This window comes from Cydia fagiglandana, chromosome 13 (genome assembly GCF_963556715.1).
Source record: "Cydia fagiglandana chromosome 13, ilCydFagi1.1, whole genome shotgun sequence".
Classification (NCBI taxonomy): Eukaryota; Metazoa; Arthropoda; class Insecta; order Lepidoptera; family Tortricidae; genus Cydia; species Cydia fagiglandana.
In genome coordinates, this window is record NC_085944.1 from 14,706,367 (window position 1) to 14,726,477 (window position 20,111).

Genomic DNA, 20,111 nt, shown 5'->3' on the forward strand with positions numbered 1-20,111 from the left:
AGAATGACAAGCGAACCGCCCCGGCTTCGCACGGGTTAACATAATTAACTCAAACTAGACAATACTGAATCTTCAGAGATTAACGTTTTAAGCAACTTCAAGGGATTTTAAAGTCCTTTGTTGAAGAAATCCCCCGGCAACCTTCAAATCAAGAGTGAACAGGCACCTTCTGGGCGAGCTCGCTCCATCGTAGCCCACGTCTACGCCTCGGCTAGTCTGTGGCCATGAGTATTATGAGTAAGCCCATTCATAATTTAAAAAAATTAGTTGGGTAGTTAGTAATTAATAAATTAAACAATATTTTAACGTATATCTTTTTATTAATACAGTACTTAGATTACAAGGTAAGTAATTAGTTTTATAATTAAGGAACATTGAATATAAAGGCGGTTTGGCTATGCACGCAAAATGTTAAATTCGTTATTTTTTCTAGTGCATTTCTCAGTTTAATTACTACTTACTCTACTTAGGTACCTAATATAAATTCAGGCGAAGTAAAATCGAAAATAATTCGTTTTGCCAGGAACAGTACGAAAATTCAATGGCATGATTCACCTTGTTTTCTTTTTACTCAAACTGAACTTATAATTAATACACATTTTTTTCTTGTTTATATATATAGTTAGAGTTAATTTTATAAAATTACAATCTATATATATAAATGCAAGTGTCCTGACTGACTGACTGACTGACTGACTGATTCATCAACGCAGAGCCGAAACTACAAAAGCCAGAAAGTTGAAATTTGCACACCAGGTTGCATTTATAAAGTGTACAAGAGATAAGAAGCGATTTTGAGAAATTCAACCCCTAAGGGGGTTAAAAAGGGGATAAAAGTTTGTATGGGGTGAAAGTTTTCTTTCAAGCTAGGAATTTGAAACTTCGTAAAAACATATATTATTAAAATACAAGAAAACTAATTTCAGCGTTTTTGAAAATTCATCCCCTAAGGTGGTGAAAAAGGGGTTGAAAGTTTGTATGGATATCAAAAAATTTTTCGAGTGGTGGACTTGAATCTTTGTATTTAGGAATATTATTAGAAGACATGAAAAGTAATTTCAGCGTTTTGTAAAATTCATCCCCTAACAGGGTTGAAAAGGGGTTGAAAATTTTAATCCATTACAAATGCTTTGAAACTTCTTAGAAAGGCATAATAGCCGATTACAAAAAAAAGTGGTTGCAACGTTTTTGGAAATTCAACCCCTAAGGGGGTTAAAAAGGGGATGAAAATTCGTCTTCGGGTGCAAATTTTATTTTAAGTTAGGAACTTGAAACTTTGTAAAAAAGTATCAAATTCAAATATAAGAAAATTAATTTCAGCGTATTAGAAAATTCATCCCCCAAGGTGGTGAAAAAGGGGTTGAAAGTTTGTATGGAAATCAAAATTTTTTTTGAGCGCGGGACTTAAATCTTTGTATTTGGGGATATTATTAGAAGACAATAAAAGTAATTTCAGCGTTTTGTAAAATTCATCCCCTAACAGGGTTAAAAAGGGGATGAAAGTTTGTATGGGGTTAAAGTTTTCTTTTAAGCTAGGAATTTGAAACTTCGTTAAAAGATATATTATTAAAATACAAGAAAACTAATTTCAGCGTTTTTGAAAATTCATCCCCTAAGGTGGTGAAAAAGGGGTTGAAAGTTTGTATGGATATCAAACATTTTTTCGAGTGTGGGACTTGAATCTTTGTATTTAGAAATATTATTAGAAGACAGGAAAAATAATTTCAGCGTTTTGTAAAATGTATCCCCTAACAGGGTTAAAATGGGGTTGAAAGTTTGAATCCATTACAAATGGTTTTGAAACTTTTTAGAAAGGCATAATAGCCGATAACAAAAAAAAGTAATTGCAACGTCTTTGGAATTTCAACCCCTAAGGGAGTTAAAAAGGGGATGAAAGGTCGTCTGCGGGTGCAAACCTTATTTTAAGCATGGAACTTGAAACTTTGTAAAAACGTTTTAAATTAAAATACTAGAAAACTAATTTCAGCGTTTTTGAAAATTCATCCCCTAAGGTGGTAAAAAAGGGGTTGAAAGTTTGTATGGATATTAAACATTTTTTCGAGCGCGGGATTTGAATCTTTGTATTTGGGGATATTATTAGAAGACAATAAAAGTGATTTCAGCAATTTGTAAAATTCATCCCCTAACAGGGTTAAAATGGGGTTCAAAGTTTGAATCCATTACAAATGCTTTGAAACTACTTAGAAAGACATAATAGCCGATTACAAATAAAAGTAATTGCAACGTTTTTGGAAAATCAACCCCTAAGGGGGTTAAAAAGGGGATGAAAGTTCGTCTTGGGGTGTAAATTAAATTTTAAGCTAGGAACTTGAACTTTTTGCAACAAAAAGGTATTAAATTGAAAAACATGAAAACTAATTCAAGCATTTTTGAAAATCATCCCCCAAGGTGGTGAGAAAGGGGTTGAAAGTTTGTATGGAGATAGATAATTTGTGAGTGCGAAACTTGAATCTTTGTATAAGGGCATTATGAGAATACAAGAAAAGTAATTTCAGCAATCAACATCAAAATCCACTTGACTTAAAACTTCATACAACTTGCTAAAAAAGAAAAGTACTTAATTTCAACATTGCTCGGATATGAAAATTATAGAAAATTATAGGTACTAAAGATGTAAAATGTTGAAGATAAAATTCCACGCGGACGAAGTCGCGGGCAACAGCTAGTAAAAATATAGCTTCCACGGTATGTAAGGCCAAAATACTTCATGACGTTGTCAAATAAATATCGCAACAAAATCGAAATTTTAAATTAGTTAGTATCAATAAGTTTGCAATTCAATTTGACTGCCAGAACGGGGGATTGCTTACGAATATATGAGGATAACTCACGTTAGACCGGGTGGTTCCGGGCCGGAGCTTCCGGCGCTTACTTTTCTTTGACATGACAGGCGATCACGTGATGCTTTCTATAGAAAACGATGCGCCGGAGGCTCCGGCTCGGACACAGCCCAGTCTAATGTGAGTCATCATTACAGGTGCTACAGGGGCGGAGGCTATCTTAATGCGCATCCTGCAATACAAAATAATACGGCGCCTGCACTTTATTCACTCCCGTCGTCACCATATTCGCGGCCGGCCCGTGCCATTCCAGCCTATACCTCTCCATAACCCTGGTAGCTAGACTGGCCAGTACATGCCCAGCGAGGCCGGAGGCCGGGCACCTGGTACCAAAGGGGAGGGAGGCCAGGGGATGGGCCCGGGAGGCCCTGAGAGGCTCCCAGCCCTCGCTGCACCAGCGCTCGGGGATGAAGGCGTTGGCTCTGCCCCACTGCTTCTCAGATTTGCTGGTGACTCCGTGGGCGAGGACTATGTCGACCTGTAAAAAAAGATGTCAATGGTTTTATTGTAGGTAAGTGTTTCGCGAGAAATGGTAAAGAGTCATACGAGTATTACTAATAAGGACAGCTTGCAACAAACCGTTTGTCAACTTCATTGCAGTTCACTCGAGTAAGTAACATTTTATTACACCTTATTATGAGAAGTTAATCTCCATGAGATTATGACGGCTACCACCGCTATATCGTCACTACTTTTAAAAAATCTCGTATCTTGCACTGCTACTCAAAGTTAAAACGCATTAACTCTGTGCATCCGATACATAGTAACAACATTTTTCTTTTGATTGACAGACCAAGATACGAGTTATTTTCAAAGTAGTTATCGTTGATTGGTTACTAAACAAAAATTACAATTCAACAACAGGCAAATCTTCAGTGCGCGAGTCCAATAAAAAATTACGCTTGCCTTTAGGTTACATACAATGTACATTTTTTTCTATGCACCTCACTCCTTTATCCGGAAACGGCGGAAGACAATAAAGTTTCAAGCGAAATCCATGATGCTGTTCTGTAAATTTTTAAGCTTTATCTCAAAGGAGTAAGGTCTAACAAACAAATACTTACTCGTATTTCGTGCCTTTGTCTCTAAGACTTAGAATTACTTAGAGTCTAAGTAATGCATTAAGTAAGTAAACGGCGAACACTTTATGGCTCTAAGGAGTCAGATTCTGTTGTAATAATTTGATATGGCTATCATTTCATTTTGATACGATCTTGAGCCATGTTAACATCATGGGCGTACGCAGCATTTTTTAAGGGGTGGGGCTGAAGTAGTGGAGGCTGGGTACGATGTAACAGGGTACGGTTGAAACAGAAATTCTTAGCTTATGGCAGTTGCCCCACCTTGCCCCACCGTGGGTACGCCTATGGTTAATATGCATCTCACGCGCACTAAAAATGCGAGTGAGATGAATCATTGAATGATGACACAACTCCTCATTGCATTTGCAATCGGCTTGAGCCGCTAACGCTGCTTGGTGCTTACAATGAAGGTCGTATCAAAACAAGATGAAAACCATATCAAATAGATAAATTGGAACCGGCCTCTAAGACTGCCTCAGGGGCGTTTAAACTGAATCTCACGTACGTTTGAAACTTAATTGCACCGCCGCAAATTGTACAGAAATACAGCGACTTGTTAAATTAAATGGGCCCTTAATTTCTTGTTAAATGACATTTTATTTGGTAATTTAGAGTTATAATTTTCGGAAGGGCATTGCTATCCGAATTAATAACAACTTAAACCCTAATAAAACTAGTTACAGACTAATTTAGGATGAAATAATAGTTTAGTTTTAAATCCTTTGAATACCTAATTAAAACTCTTCAAAGAAACATAGTTTCAATTCTTTTTTTCACATGAATTCTTTCGTAATGTTTAATCGTATTTTATGCAACCGTTGTTTAAGAGATGTCAAAAAAACGCGAGTGGCGTGAGTAACAATTTGAGGCGAAGCCGAAAATTGTTAATGAAGACGCCACGAGTATTTTTTGACTCAGTTAAACAACGTTGCATACAATACTTTTTCTACGACAAATCACTTACTTTGAAATAAAATTATAAATATACCGAGTATTTTTCATTCAAGAAATAGCAAAGAATGAAGGGTACGGGCGGGAAAAGAATGAATGAAATAAAAAAAAAAAACGTCTATGGTTCACTCATCTGTCAAAGATGACAATTAAAATTAGGTTGGAAACAATGTATGTCATACAATATTTTTTAAGTGGTGATTACACTAAGTATCGTAAAAGTGCCAAAAAGATAATGCGTGTATGCACAAATACTTTTTTGGGCATAGACTAAAGACTTGTCTTGACAACTATAAATTAGGGGTTTAAAGGTATGTGCACAACGGTTTAAATGACAAATAAAAGTACGGGAGTAGAAAAAAGTTATTAACATAAATTAAATTAATGCTGAAAGATTCGACAGTTCGTAAAGAACTTGAAGCTTTGATAATAAGTTATATACTTGAACAGCAGCCTTCTAAAATGTAGATGACCTTCCCTAGCAAACTACACTACAAAAGCCTATAATTCTAAAGAATTACTACTTATCCCAGCAGGCACTTCGTATCCACCAACACTGATAGCCTCCGTACTCCTCCGCGCCACGCCTCCCGTAGCTGGATGTAGCCTCAAGGCCTCCCTGGCACACGCTCCTAGGTAAGGTAACTCCTGGACCCCAGCACTAGCTTCATTACTTACCCCAGCAGGCACTTCGTATCCACCGACACTGATAGCCTCCGTACGCCTCTGCACCACGCCTCCCGTAGCTGGATGTAGCCTCAAGGCCTCCCTGGCACACGCTGCTAGGTAAGGTAGCTCCTGGACCCCAGCACCAGCTTCATTACTTACCCCAGCAGGCACTTCGTATCCACCAACACTGATAGCCCCGTACTCCTCCGCACCACGCCTCCCGTAGCTGGATGTAGCCTCAAGGCCTCCCTGGCACACGCTGCTAGGTAAGGTAGCTCCTGGACCCCATTACCAGCTTCATTACTTACCCCAGCAGGCACTTCGTATCCACCAACACTGATAGCCTCCGTACTCCTCCGCACCACGCCTCCCGTAGCTGGATGTAGCCTCAAGGCCTCCCTGGCACACGCTGCTAGGTAAGGTAACTCCTGGACCCCAGCACCAGCTTCATTACTTACCCCAGCAGGCACTTCGTATCCACCGACACTGATAGCCTCCGTGCTAATCCGCACCACACCTCCCGTAGCTGGATGTAGCCTCAAGGCCTCCCTGGCACACGCTGCTAGGTAAGGTAGCTCCTGGACCCCAGCACCAGCTTCATTACTTACCCCAGCAGGCACTTCGTATCCACCAACACTGATAGCCTCCGTACTCCTCCGCACCACGCCTCCCGTAGCTGGATGTAGCCTCAAGGCCTCCCTGGCACACGCTGCTAGGTAAGGTAACTCCTGGACCCCAGCACCAGCTTCATTACTTACCCCAGCAGGCACTTCGTATCCACCGACACTGATAGCCTCCGTGCTAATCCGCACCACACCTCCCGTAGCTGGATGTAGCCTCAAGGCCTCCCTGGCACACGCTGCTAGGTAAGGTAGCTCCTGGACCCCAGCACCAGCTTCATTACTTACCCCAGCAGGCACTTCGTATCCACCAACACTGATAGCCTCCGTACTCCTCCGCACCACGCCTCCCGTAGCTGGGTGTAGCCTCAAGGCCTCCCTGGCACACGCTGCTAGGTAAGGTAGCTCCTGCACCCCAGCACCAGCTTCATTACTTACCCCAGCAGGCACTTCGTATCCACCAACACTGATAGCCTCCGTACTCCTCCGCACCACGCCTCCCGTAGCTGGATGTAGCCTCAAGGCCTCCCTGGCACACGCTGCTAGGTAAGGTAACTCCTGGACCCCAGCACCAGCTTCATTACTTACCCCAGCAGGCACTTCGTATCCACCAACACTGATAGCCTCCGTACTCCTCCGCACCACGCCTCCCGTAGCTGGATGTAGCCTCAAGGCCTCCCTGGCACACGCTGCTAGGTAAGGTAGCTCCTGGACCCCAGCACCAGCTTTATTACTTACCCCAGCAGGCACTTCGTATCCACCAACACTGATAGCCTCCGTACTCCTCCGCACCACGCCTCCCGTAGCTGGGTGTAGCCTTAAGGCCTCCCTGGCACACGCTGCTAGGTAAGGTAGCTCCTGGACCCCAGCACCAGCTTCATTACTTACCCCAGCAGGCACTTCGTATCCACCAACACTGATAGCCTCCGTACTCCTCCGCACCACGCCTCCCGTAGCTGGATGTAGCCTCAAGGCCTCCCTGGCACACGCTGCTAGGTAAGGTAACTCCTGGACCCCAGCACCAGCTTCATTACTTACCCCAGCAGGCACTTCGTATCCACCAACACTGATAGCCTCCGTACTCCTCCGCACCACGCCTCCCGTAGCTGGGTGTAGCCTCAAGGCCTCCCTGGCACACGCTGCTAGGTAAGGTAGCTCCTGGACCCCAGCACCAGCTTCATTACTTACCGCAGCAGGCACTTCGTATCCACCAACACTGATAGCCTCCGTACTCCTCCGCACCACGCCTCCCGTAGCTGGATGTAGCCTCAAGGCCTCCCTGGCACACGCTGCCAGGTAAGGTAACTCCTGGACCCCAGCACAAGCTTCATTACTTACCCCAGCAGGCACTTCGTATCCCCCAACACTGATAGCCTCCGTACTCCTCCGCACCACGCCTCCCGTAGCTGGATGTAGCCTCAAGGCCTCCCTGGCACACGCTGCTAGGTAAGGTAGCTCCTGGACCCCAGCACCAGCTTCATTACTTACCCCAGCAGGCACTTCGTATCCACCAACACTGATAGTCTCCGTACTCCTCCGCACCACGCCTCCCGTAGCTGGATGTAGCCTCAAGGCCTCCCTGGCACACGCTGCCAGGTAAGGTAACTCCTGGACCCCAGCACAAGCTTCATTACTTACCCCAGCAGGCACTTTGTATCCACCAACACTGATAGCCTCCGTACTCCTCCGTACCACGCCTCCCGTAGCTGGATGTAGCCTCATGGCCTCCCTGGCACACGCTGCCAGGTAAGGTAACTCCTGCACTCTAGCACCAGCTTCATTACTTACCCCAGCAGGCACTTCGTATCCCCCAACACTGATAGCCTCCGTACTCCTCCGCACCACGCCTCCCGTAGCTGGATGTAGCCTCATGGCCTCCCTGGCACACGCTGCTAGGTAAGGTAACTCCTGGACCCCAGCACCAGCTGCATGAGAAGCTGCGGACCAGCATATCTCATCGTGGGCGCGTTGCTGTCGCGCGGGGTTGAGGGACAGGTGGTAGAGCATGGCTAGGGCCGATTGGGCCAACTGTTGAAAAAATAAAAGATAATGATGGTAAGGCACAAATTCTTAATCGTAGCCTTATTAATGATGATGTATTTTTGTTGCCGCTATAACAACAAATACTAAAAAGTACGGCACCCTCGGTGGGCGAGTCCGTTTTGCACTGGTCCGGGTTTTTTAACAATGCAACAACCCTATAAAAATAGTTTCAAAATCAAAATTACGACAAAATTATTAGAAATCATCAGCATAATCTCTAGTCACACTTACAGGATTAACTCCCGCCAATAGCACATCAGCGACGAGTGGTAGTATCCTCTGCTTCAGTGGGGCTAGTTTGTTTAGTAGAACCTGTTCTGGCTTAGGGTCTGTGGTGTTCAGCTCCGACATGGCTTGCAGAAGGAAGCGCTCTGTTAGGCTGAAAGTAAAATATTGTTTTATCATCATTACCTAGCCTAAGGTCTTACCACCAAACGAAAAGATTCTTTTTATGTCGTTAAATCTTAACTGAATGTATTTGCCGCCGAGCCAAACAAGACAAACGCGCCATGTCACAACAATTTCGTCATATAAAGCGACTATCGGATCGTCCGGCCTGGGAACGAAATCATAAAATACTTGGTAGTCGGGTTTTCGGCACTGAATGTGTAGGGGTAGCGGACGGTATCGGCCTGTCAGTTAGGAAAAAATTTTGACAGTTCCGAACAACTGACAGGCCGATACCGTCTGGCGGACTATTAATCAGTAGCTCCCTTTAAATATGATCACATGTTTACCTGTAATGCTTATCCAGCGCCATCAGCGCGTTGTTAAACGTCTTCGACTCGGTCTTGAGGGTATGTTCGCTCCGCACCAAGTAGCCTGCATCAGATATCTCTCTCGTACACCGGACTAGCGCTTCTGCGGGAGTGAGACCGTCGGGGCAACGCTTCGACAGCGAGCAGAGGTCTGGGATTTCGTCGTCCATTGAAGTTTTTTCTGGCTTTCTAGAACAGAATGTTTATGTATAGTCTGGCCAATTTGTCAGTAGAAAAAAGCGTGAATTCTGCCTACCTACCTACCACCCCTACCGTATCCCTATTACCTTACCACTATTTAGGTTCTAACGACAGATAGGTATAAAAATAATCGCCGCAACTATATCTAACTCGGGGTTCTCCAAACTCGAGTGCCACGACCAAGCCTCAGCTTTCTTTTAGCGGGCCAGACTGTATAGAGATGAATTCATTTATTTAGCGTGTCATTTTTTGCGGGCCGTAGTTTTTAGCCCCTGGCGGCCTAGCCAAGGTGACGATCGCTTGCGCTTCGCCATCGAAACTTGATCGAAACGCTTTGTGTCTCTCTATCGCTCTTCCATGTTAATGTGACAGTGAAAGTTGCGTTTCGTTCGCTACGTAGCGTTAGCGACGTGCATGTTGTCTACGGTCCAGTGCCGGCGTGTCCATAAAAGCCGATTCCCGCCGGATTGCCTATTTTTGGACGTTTGAGCAGAGTTGTAAAGGAAATATGCAGTAAGCCTAATAAGCCCCGGCGTGCCTATGGATATGTTTGACGCGCCGCCACTGATGCTACGGTCTATCATAGGTAAGTACGGATTAGTGTAAAAGTGTGTATTATAGTTACCTGTTTTCTGAAGTGGGCACATGGGCAGGACCATCCAGGCAGCCAAGTCTAGTGCCCAACACCGCCATGCCTAGAGTCTCTAGTGCCCAGCGACACACTTCAGTTTCTAATTCCTCGTTCAGCGCGTTCTCAGCTTTTCTTAGCTCTCCGAACCTGAAATTGCATGGCTTGATTAAAAATATTCGCCAAGGCTGCACGAGTGCATGAGATTGTATGCATGGGTTTTTTTATTTCTGATAGGACTATTTCCAAAGATGCTTCTTCATATATCATTCGGCTTCCACGCTTAAGGATGCTTCCAAGCTAAATCTGTATAAAACTATTTATTATATTACCTTCTCGTAGCGTCGACTGCTATGACATCGAAAGCTTTTTCGAAGTTTTTCATAAGAGCTGGGTCTTCTAGGAGTGCTCCTATGGATGCCCAGATCGCATTAGTTTCGTCACTGTAAAAACAACATTTTCTTTTATTTCATAAATGATGTAAGTAGAGTTTACACGCCTAATACCTACATGTGAAATTAAAAAGTAGTAATCTGAATTAAGATCCGGCCTTTGCTCTTTAATCGGACTTAGATAAGAAATGTTTATGTTATATAATCAAAAAACAGACAATGTGCACTTTAGGTTTTGAGCTGTGCACGTTGTTTAACTGAGTCAAAAAATACTCGTGGCATCTTTATTAACAATTTTCGGCTTCGCCTTAAATTGTTACTCACGCCACTCGCCTTTTTTGACCCCTCTTAAACAACGGTTGCATAAAATACTATTAGATAACTGACCCGTGGTACGGACAGCCCGTAGAAGCTCGGTGTGTTTTGAGCGGAGATCGCGTCCAATGAGGCGGCTCCGTTGAACAACTCTCGTACACCTGGGAATAAAAACATTATTATGTATTAGATTTATTAGTATCGTCATCTTAAGGCCTTTAACATCTTGTTGATTTGTTAAATGTAGTAATGTTTAGTTTTTATAGTTGCGCAATTTCACAATAGATGTCGCTGTTCTATCGGCTACTTCGCTCTGTTAAGATTTTTCCACAGCCCCTTATATAGTAAATTTGGTTTCAGAATAAATGAGTTTAGGGTAATGAGAAATAGGGCCGCATTTTTCCGGCCGACTCAGATTTCTATGTTAAAAAAAAGGAATAAATGAGTATTATTAAGTTGTCAAGTGAAATGTTTCATTACAAAAGGTACTAAGTGTAGCTGTAGTCAGTGAACACATCTTATCTTGAGAGATGATTTAAGGATGACTCACGTTAGACCGGGCCGTGGCCGGACCTTCTAGAGCTTCGTTTTCTATAGAAAGCAACACGTGATCACCGATTAACCGTCATAGAAAATGACATGTCGAACGCCTCGGTCCGGGAACGGCCCGGTCTAACGTGAGTCATCCTTTACGATAGGGATGTTTCCTGTACTTAAAATAAATTATTTCAAACCGTGCACGAAATAAAGCACCAGATAATTATATATTAGAAAAACATAGATAGCAGCTATTTTTAAACACAATTTGTATTTAATAAATCGGATTGAAATATAAAAAGTACCTAGGCGAGTTTACCGTGACGTCACTACATTCGTTTTCATATAAATCCCATATTAGCAAATCGATTTGACAGTTCTAAAAAAGAAGCTGATTTGACTAGTAGGAATGTAGCATATTGTAAATTAAAAACGTTTATAAAAATATATATTGTAATGGCTCATATTTTCACTAGTCTGGTTCAAAGTGGCTCATAGTTCAATTAGTCATAGGTAGGTACTTAATGAAGTGATTAGGTAATACCTCAGAGAAACAAAACAATCGTGAACAATAACACATAAATTAAGATAGCACGTGTTATGCGCGTGCGCATGCAGCCGCATTCACACCGAAGCGTAACCATTTAATTTATCATTAACGAATAATTAACAGAATCAGGCGTTACTATGCGGGAATCTATATTAATTAGAACAAATGGTTTTAATATGCTTTGTAGTAATCCGTGAAATAACGTGCTAGTCAATCTGTGCTAACCCACTACTTATTTGGAATCGGGCGTCACTTTGTGTTTGCGATATTAATTAAAACTAATGCTTTATATACCTATGCTAATAATCCGTGAAATAACTCACTACTTACTAGCGTATGTTTTGCAGGCAATTAATCTCTCCCACCGCTAAAATGCCCTGCCCGATACAAAACTTCTCGCTATTAAAAAAAGTTTTGACTTTTAAAAATATTTTGAAAGGCTAAATTATATTTATAGTATGAAAAACGATCGGCTACAAAAATGTTCACCGGATAAATGTAAACTACCTTCCTCAGGTCACTCATAGGACGCATGGAATCATTTCTACTTACCACCGATAAGTTATCGGTGTGACATGGCGCCCAGTTAACAAGTCACCCAAACTGACCTCATCTCATCATTTTGCACATAAATTTTATCTATACTGGAGTCAGTTATGTAACGCTGCCATACATGACCCAAAAATTTTTTATTAAGCTATGAGCTTCATCACATCTGATATTTGAGTAATTCTAAGCATTTCTAGCCTGAAGTGGGGGGGAGGGTGGGGTACAAAGACGGCCGCCATCCGTCATCTTTAAAAAAAATCTACTCTGATCCTGGTGGGTACTAGGGCAAGTTTGGTATCATTTTCGTATAAACCAAAGACGTAGAATTCATTGCTGATATTTGTTTTTTCAATTTCATAGTAATTTTACAAGAAAAACGTAAAAAGGTGAAAAATTTGGTTGGAGATTTTTGCTACGCGGAGCCGAAACTACAAAAGATAGAAAGTTGAAATTTGCACACTAGATTACATTTATAAAGTGTACAAGAGATAAGAAGCGATATTGAGAAATTCAACCCCTAAGGGGGTTAAAAAGGGGATGAAAGTTTGTATGGGGTTCAAGTTTTATTTTAAGCTAGGAATTTGAAACTTCGTAAAACGATATATTATTAAAATACAAGAAAACTAATTTCAGCGTTTTTGAAAATTCATCCCCTAAGGTGGTGAAAAAGGAGTTGTAAGTTTGTATGGATATCAAAAAAATTTTCGAACGCGGGACTTGAATCTTTGTATTTGGGGATATTATTAAAAGACAGGAAAAGTAATTTCAGCGTTTTGTAAAATTCATCCCCTAACAGGGTTAAAAAGGGGTTGAAAGTTTGAATCCATTACAAATCCGAGTAGACACACATTTCTTATTGGCTCCCAGGCTTGAAATGCTTAGAATTACTCAAGGAACATATGTGATGAAGCTCATAGCTTAATAAAAAATTTTTGGGTCAACTTTATAACTGCTTCCGCTACTAGCTGGGCTCTAAAAATACTTTTTATGTCAGTGTTGTAGATAATGTTATCAGTTATCTACGATCACGCGACGAGTGAGCACAAATATTATTATCATTCGTATTGTGTATGTAAAATTGTAAACAAACATAAACTTTGACTTTCTACGTCAATTGATAAGATTTAATATACGAGGGGAGCTCTAAAATTTCGTGGAATGGGAGTATTATCAAATGAATATGAAGACTAAATCTACAAAATAATAATTTATATGTTTTCTGTCGAAATGAGCCATAAATTGCTTGCAGAGATCTTTCGGATTAATAGTATCACATAAAGCATTTATTTACATAAATGATATATACAGTGGTACTACTAAACTAAATTAATAACTAGCTTAAATTTAAAATAGGCTCTTGGGGCATTGTACCAAGGATGCTGGCGGCATTTCCTTGTTGTATCGGAATGCTGATACGATTGATACGTTGTGCGAGGAAGCCGCCAGCTCTTCACTCTCTAGTTACGTCAACCAGACGCTTCGCGATGAGTATTAGTATTTTTTCTGATATTCGTGACCTCTTATTACCTTCCGGGAACTTTTCGACCTCCCCTCGTAGTTTCTAACGTGTTACTCACCATTTTGCCGTTCATCGACCAGTATAAATCTGGCCTCGGTATTTAAATAGTGGTTAAGAATATAAGGATCAATGTATATTGTTATTTAATTAATGGTTTGTGAATTGATAGAATGTAATCATGGCTCCATTGAACTCAAAGAGGTCAATAACTTAAGGGCTAAGGTTTATTTGTTTCTTAGTATTGTTTATTAACCAAAAGTAAGAAATGTCTGCAGCGATTTTAATAGCCCACGCAGTGCAAGTGTTATTTTAAATATCAATCTTCTATGAAATTATGACGTATAAATAACATTTGAATGCGTGGGCTATCAAAATCGCTGCAGACTTTTCTTGGTCTCACTCTAAATACAGATATCTACTTGTTAGCATGAATAAAAATTGGAAGTAGGATATTTTTGGAATCAATGACTGGAATCCTTCGAATTGAATGTCTTTGAGTTGACTGTTTTTTTTAATTGCCTCTAGCTTCTGCCTACGACACATTGTCTGTCATGTAGAGTTGTAGAATAATGATTAATGTGCTAAACTTCCAAAAAATTACTAAAAACATTTCACGTGACAGTACTCTATGTCAAATTAAACTGTCCTCAGGGATCATCATTCGACTTTTAGATTTAATAGCGAGTTCTAAATTCGACATTTAAAAAGTGATTGTGCGAAAGTGGCCGTTACGTCTGACTCGAAAGCCGAAATTCTAGAATTTGAAATGAGACTGGCTGGCTACAGTTCACTTTCTAATTGTGTTTACTTTTTAATTCCATTCTTAACTGCCACTGCGTCTGTTTTGTTTTTAATTTAAGTTTAGGAGTTACTATTTGATTTTTAGGTATTTGTTTGCAAACGAGTTTGTAAATGCGCAAAAATGACCAGTTTTTTTATTGTTCGAGTTTTTATTATTAGATAGGTAGCTTATGTGACCTTCAATAGAAAATACGCACATTATAGTCATGATATGGTAAATAACAATTATTATTAAATGCCGAAATTACTTATGTAAAATTTAGAACAATATACACATACATACAATCTATCTTCTATACATATAATAAAGCTGTAGAGGGTCGAAAGTCTGTACATGGAAGATATTTGAAAAAAAGTTGGCTGGAGATACTTAGAATCGATAACACAACACGTTCCAACAGTTTTTAGAATTTTTGTCTGTTTATCTGTTTATCTGTTTATCTGTTTATCTGTTTGTCTGTTTATTTGTACGCGCATCACGTGAAAACGGCTGAACGGATTTTGATGCAAACTTTACTAATCTGTCGAGAAAATCTCCGGCCAGGTTATAGGCTATAAAAATTCAACCCTTAAAAGGGGGGGGGTAGCCATAACACTCGCTTGATTTAAGTTTGCCTCTGAATCTTATGGCGCTACTTAGGAAGGAGGGGCAAACTTTTTTCAAATATGTGCTACCACTATTGAGTACCCTGGTAAACTAATAGATGGCGCTGAATTTAATACGTAGTGACATGAATAGCCACCGAGGAAGGTTTTTGCCATATTAACTATAAGTTTAGATGAGGGGGTACGGACATCAACAAATTTTATTGAATAATTTTCTTGCATCTTCTATACATGAAAACAACCTCGCTGAAACCCTTAAATATCGAGCCCTATGCGAAGCTAGGCTGATAGAAAACTGTCCTATCCCTTCTTTGTATGAAATCCTGGATTGGCGCCTGGTTGGGACTAAAAGTAAAATTGCGTTTTTTATATCGAAAAATTTTCGCGCTCGCTTCGCTCGCGTTTTTTATCACTTTCTAAGGTATGATAAAGGTGACATTCGGGTGGCGACTGCAGCAGCATTACTTTGTTTCAACGTTACTGTCAATTTTCTTCATAAAATGATGTGACTGATTTCCATACTAAAAGTAAAAATGTACAACTGTCTATCATATTGCGTTTTTATATCGAAAAATTTTCGGGTGGCGACTGCAGTAGCATTAGGTACTCTGCTGCAACATTACTGCTGCGGCACTGTCAATTTTCGAGATAAAATGATGTGACTGATTTCCATTCTCAGCTGTAATGCGGCAATGAATTTCACTCAATTTACCAAAAAAAAAACCGAGCAAGTGCGAGTCAGACTCGCGCACGAAGGGTTCCGTACCATAATGCAAAAAAAAATAACTAAAAACAAGCAAAAAAAACGGTCACCCATCCAAGTACTGACCACTCCCGACGTTGCTTAACTTTGGTCAAAAATCACGTTTGTTGTATGGGAGGCATTCAAATCTTTATTTAATTCTGTTTTTAGCATTTGTTGTTATAGCGGCAACAGAAATACATCATCTGTGAAAATTTCAACTGTCTAACTATCACGGTTCGTGAGATTGGTGAGAGCCTGGTGACAGACGGACGGACGGACGGACGGGCAACGAAGTCTTAGTAATAGGGTCCCGTTTTACCCTTTGGGTACGGAACCCTAAAAATAATGTAATCTTAATGACCCTAGGGAGAGGGGGCACCATGGTCTAGAAATGCTTAGGGCATCAAAATATCTTAAATCGGCACTGCTTCGGACTTAACCCGACGTACGTGTCGCGCTTTACGCGTTCCAAAGCCGGGCGCCTTCGGTGCCCTCATACTAAAAGAATCTGGCGTAGCCCGACAACGTGGCGCGCTGCACGCGGTCCAAAGCCAGGCGACTTCAACTTTCTCATACTAAAAGAGACGTACGTGACACGCTGTATGGTTACCAAAGCCGGGCGCCTTCGGCGCCCTCATACTCAAAGCGTCGGGAGTAGCCCAACGTATCTGGCGCGCTGTACGCGTTCCAAAGCCGGGCGCCTACGGCACCCTCATACTAAAAGTGTCGGGCGTAGACCGACGTACGTGACATGCTGTACGCGTTCCAAAGCAGGGCGCCTCCGGCGCCCTCATACTCAGAGCGTCGGGCGTAACGTAAGCGTTTCAAAGCTGGGCGTCTTCAGCGCCCTCATACTAAAAGAGTCGGGCGTAGACCGACGTACGTGACACGCTGTACGCTTGCCAAAGTTGGGCGCCGGAGGCACCCACATACTCAAAGCGTCGGGCTACGCCCGACGCACGTGGCACGCTGTACGCGTTCCAATGCCGGGCGCCTTCGGCGCCCTCATACTAAAAGTGTCGGGCGTAGACCGACGTACGTAATACGCTGTACGCGTTCCAAAGCCGGGCGCCTCCCTCATACTCAAAGCGTCGGGCGTAACCCGACGTACGTGACACGTGTACGCTTGCCAAAGTTGGGAGCCGAAGGCACCCTCATACTCAAAGCGTCGGGCTATGCCCGACGCACGTGGCGCGCTGAATGCGTTCCAAAGCCGGGCTCCTTCGGCGCCCTCATACTAAAAGAGTCGGGAATTGCCCGACGTATGTGGCGCACTGCACGCGGTCCAAAGCTAGGCGACTTCGACTTTCTCATACTAAAAGAGTCGGGCGTAGTCGGACTACTACAAATCGCGCTCTAAAAAGTATGAAACAATAAGAGAAATTATCATGCAGGACGTTATAAATGTTATAATTTTTTGAATAAAATAATACAGCGTAATGTAATTTACTATTTTTTATATATTTAGCAGCTTACTGACACAAACCGAATTCCACGCGGGCGGAGCCGCGGGCACAGCTAGTACATTAAATATAACTAGATTGCATGACGCGAGGCGTGCGGGTGCGGGAGGCCTTCGTTAAGCGCACAAGGTCTCTGTAGCGGGACTAGAGGCCTTCTAGCAGACCTAAGCTGAATGTGTAGAACTTACCTCTCTCATCAGCTCAGGGTGGAACACGTACAGCACGGGGCGGGTGCGAGAGGCCTTCGCTAGACGCACAAGGTCTCCGTAGCGGGACTGGAGGCCTTCGAGCAGGCCTAGGCCGACTGTGTGGTGGAAGTTACCTGCGAAATACGAGTTGTGGTTAAAACTAGGTTTTATTTACCTGGCCTAAATAGATCAGTGATATTAATTATGCCTTTTTACAAAAATAATGAGTGTGCAAAATGTTTTGACCGTTACGTGGATTGAAAAATTTTGTAAACAACTACCGAAATACACTAGTCACAAAATAAGCTTTTTTATCTCAGATATCCATACTTCTACGAAAATTAGTGAACAATAGAACACCCTAAAACGTCTACATTTCACTTTGATACTAGCTTCACTACCCGCAGTGCAGTTCTGCCCACTTCGATCTGTGTTACTCTGTTATTTCCTCCAAAATGCAACGGAGAGACGAACAGTGTCTGTCTGAATTCAAAACATAATTTCCATATATTATTTACGTATCTTTAGCGTTTCCTTTCGTTTTCTGCAAACGTCATCTTGGCTAGGCCCCCAGAATAGTCATTTTGGAATACAAAATATTGAAAATATTAGTGTGGGTATAGGAACTTCTAAGCTCTATTTGCGTTATAGAAAGCTGCCAGACTAGTTTTTGTCTCCGATTTACGCCATCTGTCCCGTGTGTCCAGTTAATTTCTAAATATAGACAGACTGGATTCTAAATGAACAATCTAGGCTAAATCTTCGTTTACACTTTACATTTAAAAAGTCACTATACCTACCTCTCATGTAGAATGTTGGTCCAAACTAAACGCTGAAAAGACAAGTGTACCTACCTACTCGTATATCGTCAGGTGACAAGCAAAAGTCACTAATTACTAAAAAAAATTAAACAAAAATCGACCGTCTTGTAGTACTAATATGGTTAACTATGGCTATGAACTCCTTTAACCACGTCCAAGACCACCGGTGGACGGGCAGCAGCGTCCCTCAAATTCGGTGTACTCGACTGCGATCGCCAAGCCAAGCGTGGCGATTATGGCATTCATCCCCCAAAAAAGGGGGAGGCCTACGTTCAGCAGTGGACGTCTTATGGCTGAGATGATGATGATGATGGCTATGAACTTGTGGCGGTACTTAGTGACTTTTGCTTGTCACCCAACGATATGTACTTATGTAGGTCAAAATATGTTTACTTATGGGTTCAAATATTACTATTCTACGACTATGTAAATACAGACAGTGAACAGCTGTGTGTAAGCAGCCTGAGCTTAATGTAAACTAACCCTAACCTCATTAACATTTTGTGGTGTGGAGTTGCGTCTGTCATACCGGGTGTGGCCTGTAATACGAGCAAAAATTTTTACTGTAGGCTGTACTCCTCATACTTCTTCTCTGTCGTATCGCTCTTGACAGAGCGGTCGTGGTCACGTTGAGGCGTCCGCATCGGTAGTAGAGGCGGACACAGCTCTTCGCACGATCTCCCGCCATCTCTCCCTGTTGGCAGACTGTCTGGCACAGTCAGATACGCGGTTTCCCACTGCGGATTTTATTTGGTCAGTCCAGCGCATAGGTGATCTGCCGCGCGATCTGGTTCCCTCCACTCTTCCTTGTACGACCAGTCGCTCTATGGAGTCGTTATCTCGCCTAGAGACATGGCCAAAGTACTGTAGTATGCGCGACTGTACTACGGTCGATAAACGCTGTGTGATGCCGAGCTCCTGGAGTATGGACACGTTGGTGCGGAAATCCGTCCACGATATCCCAAGCATTTTCCTCCAGCACCACATCTCCAGGGCATCTATCTTCCCCTTTTCCAACTCGCGCACTGTCCACGTCTCTGCGGCGTAAAGAAAAATGGGAAATACGAGTGTTCGCACGAGCCTGACCTTAGTGGTTTTGGTAATGTTGCGATTCCTCCATACTTTCTTTAACTTCTCCATCGCAGTTCTGGTAATAGCCATGCGCCGTTTCACTTCATCTCCTCCTCATACTGACCAACATTTATTCAGCGACTTTTAAAAATAACTTGAAGTTTGATTTTTAATACACTTTAAAATTTATTCTAAGACGCAATGTATTGCGAATTTTGTTGTATTTTAAGGTTTGACAAGCAACGTCAATCACAATGATATGGCGTGGCGATGGCGTCCATTGAAGATAATATTTATTTTGTATGAAAAAGGGAGTCTAAATACTTCATAATTTTTAAAAGTTGTTGAAGAAAAGTGTCATCGTTTGAGGAGTACAATCTATGTTTTAATTATTTGCTCGTGTTACAGGCCACACCCGGTATAATTCTGTAGCTCAGAGAAGAAGACACTCAAGACGTTGTCTATTAAGATAGGTAGGTATATTTAAATTTAACTAGTTTGGACACGTCCCAATTGGTTTTACACTTTGTAACTGGGCCGATTTTTATGCTGACGAATTTTGTATGAAATTTGGGTGGTTTGATGTTCATCTCATCCTGAGCAGAATAAATACGAAATAAACTAATAGTCATATGCCTTATGGGAATATAGTTCAGAGCCGGAAACTGCTACTAACTTTTATTATGTTGTTGGGCATGGCATTGGGTCTCCAAAACTGCCAGGAGACGGCGGCGCCGGCCA

The 20,111-nt window shown here is 42.0% G+C and overlaps 1 protein-coding gene across 1 annotated transcript in view; it reads right to left on the reverse strand.

Annotated features, from left to right (window-relative positions):
- Positions 1-300: 300 nt before the first annotated feature.
- LOC134670320 (probable cytochrome P450 49a1) overlaps positions 301-20,111 on the reverse strand; it is a 31,312-nt gene continuing 11,501 nt past the window's right edge. The window contains exons 3-10 of the mRNA XM_063528076.1: positions 17,479-17,612; positions 10,593-10,681; positions 10,146-10,256; positions 9,811-9,963; positions 8,964-9,173; positions 8,458-8,605; positions 7,972-8,211; positions 301-3,339 (exon numbers count right to left, since the gene is read on the reverse strand). Of these exons, the coding sequence (XP_063384146.1) occupies positions 3,022-3,339; positions 7,972-8,211; positions 8,458-8,605; positions 8,964-9,173; positions 9,811-9,963; positions 10,146-10,256; positions 10,593-10,681; positions 17,479-17,612 (1,403 nt within the window). The 3' untranslated portion in view covers positions 301-3,021. The remainder of the gene's footprint in view (positions 3,340-7,971; positions 8,212-8,457; positions 8,606-8,963; positions 9,174-9,810; positions 9,964-10,145; positions 10,257-10,592; positions 10,682-17,478; positions 17,613-20,111) is intronic.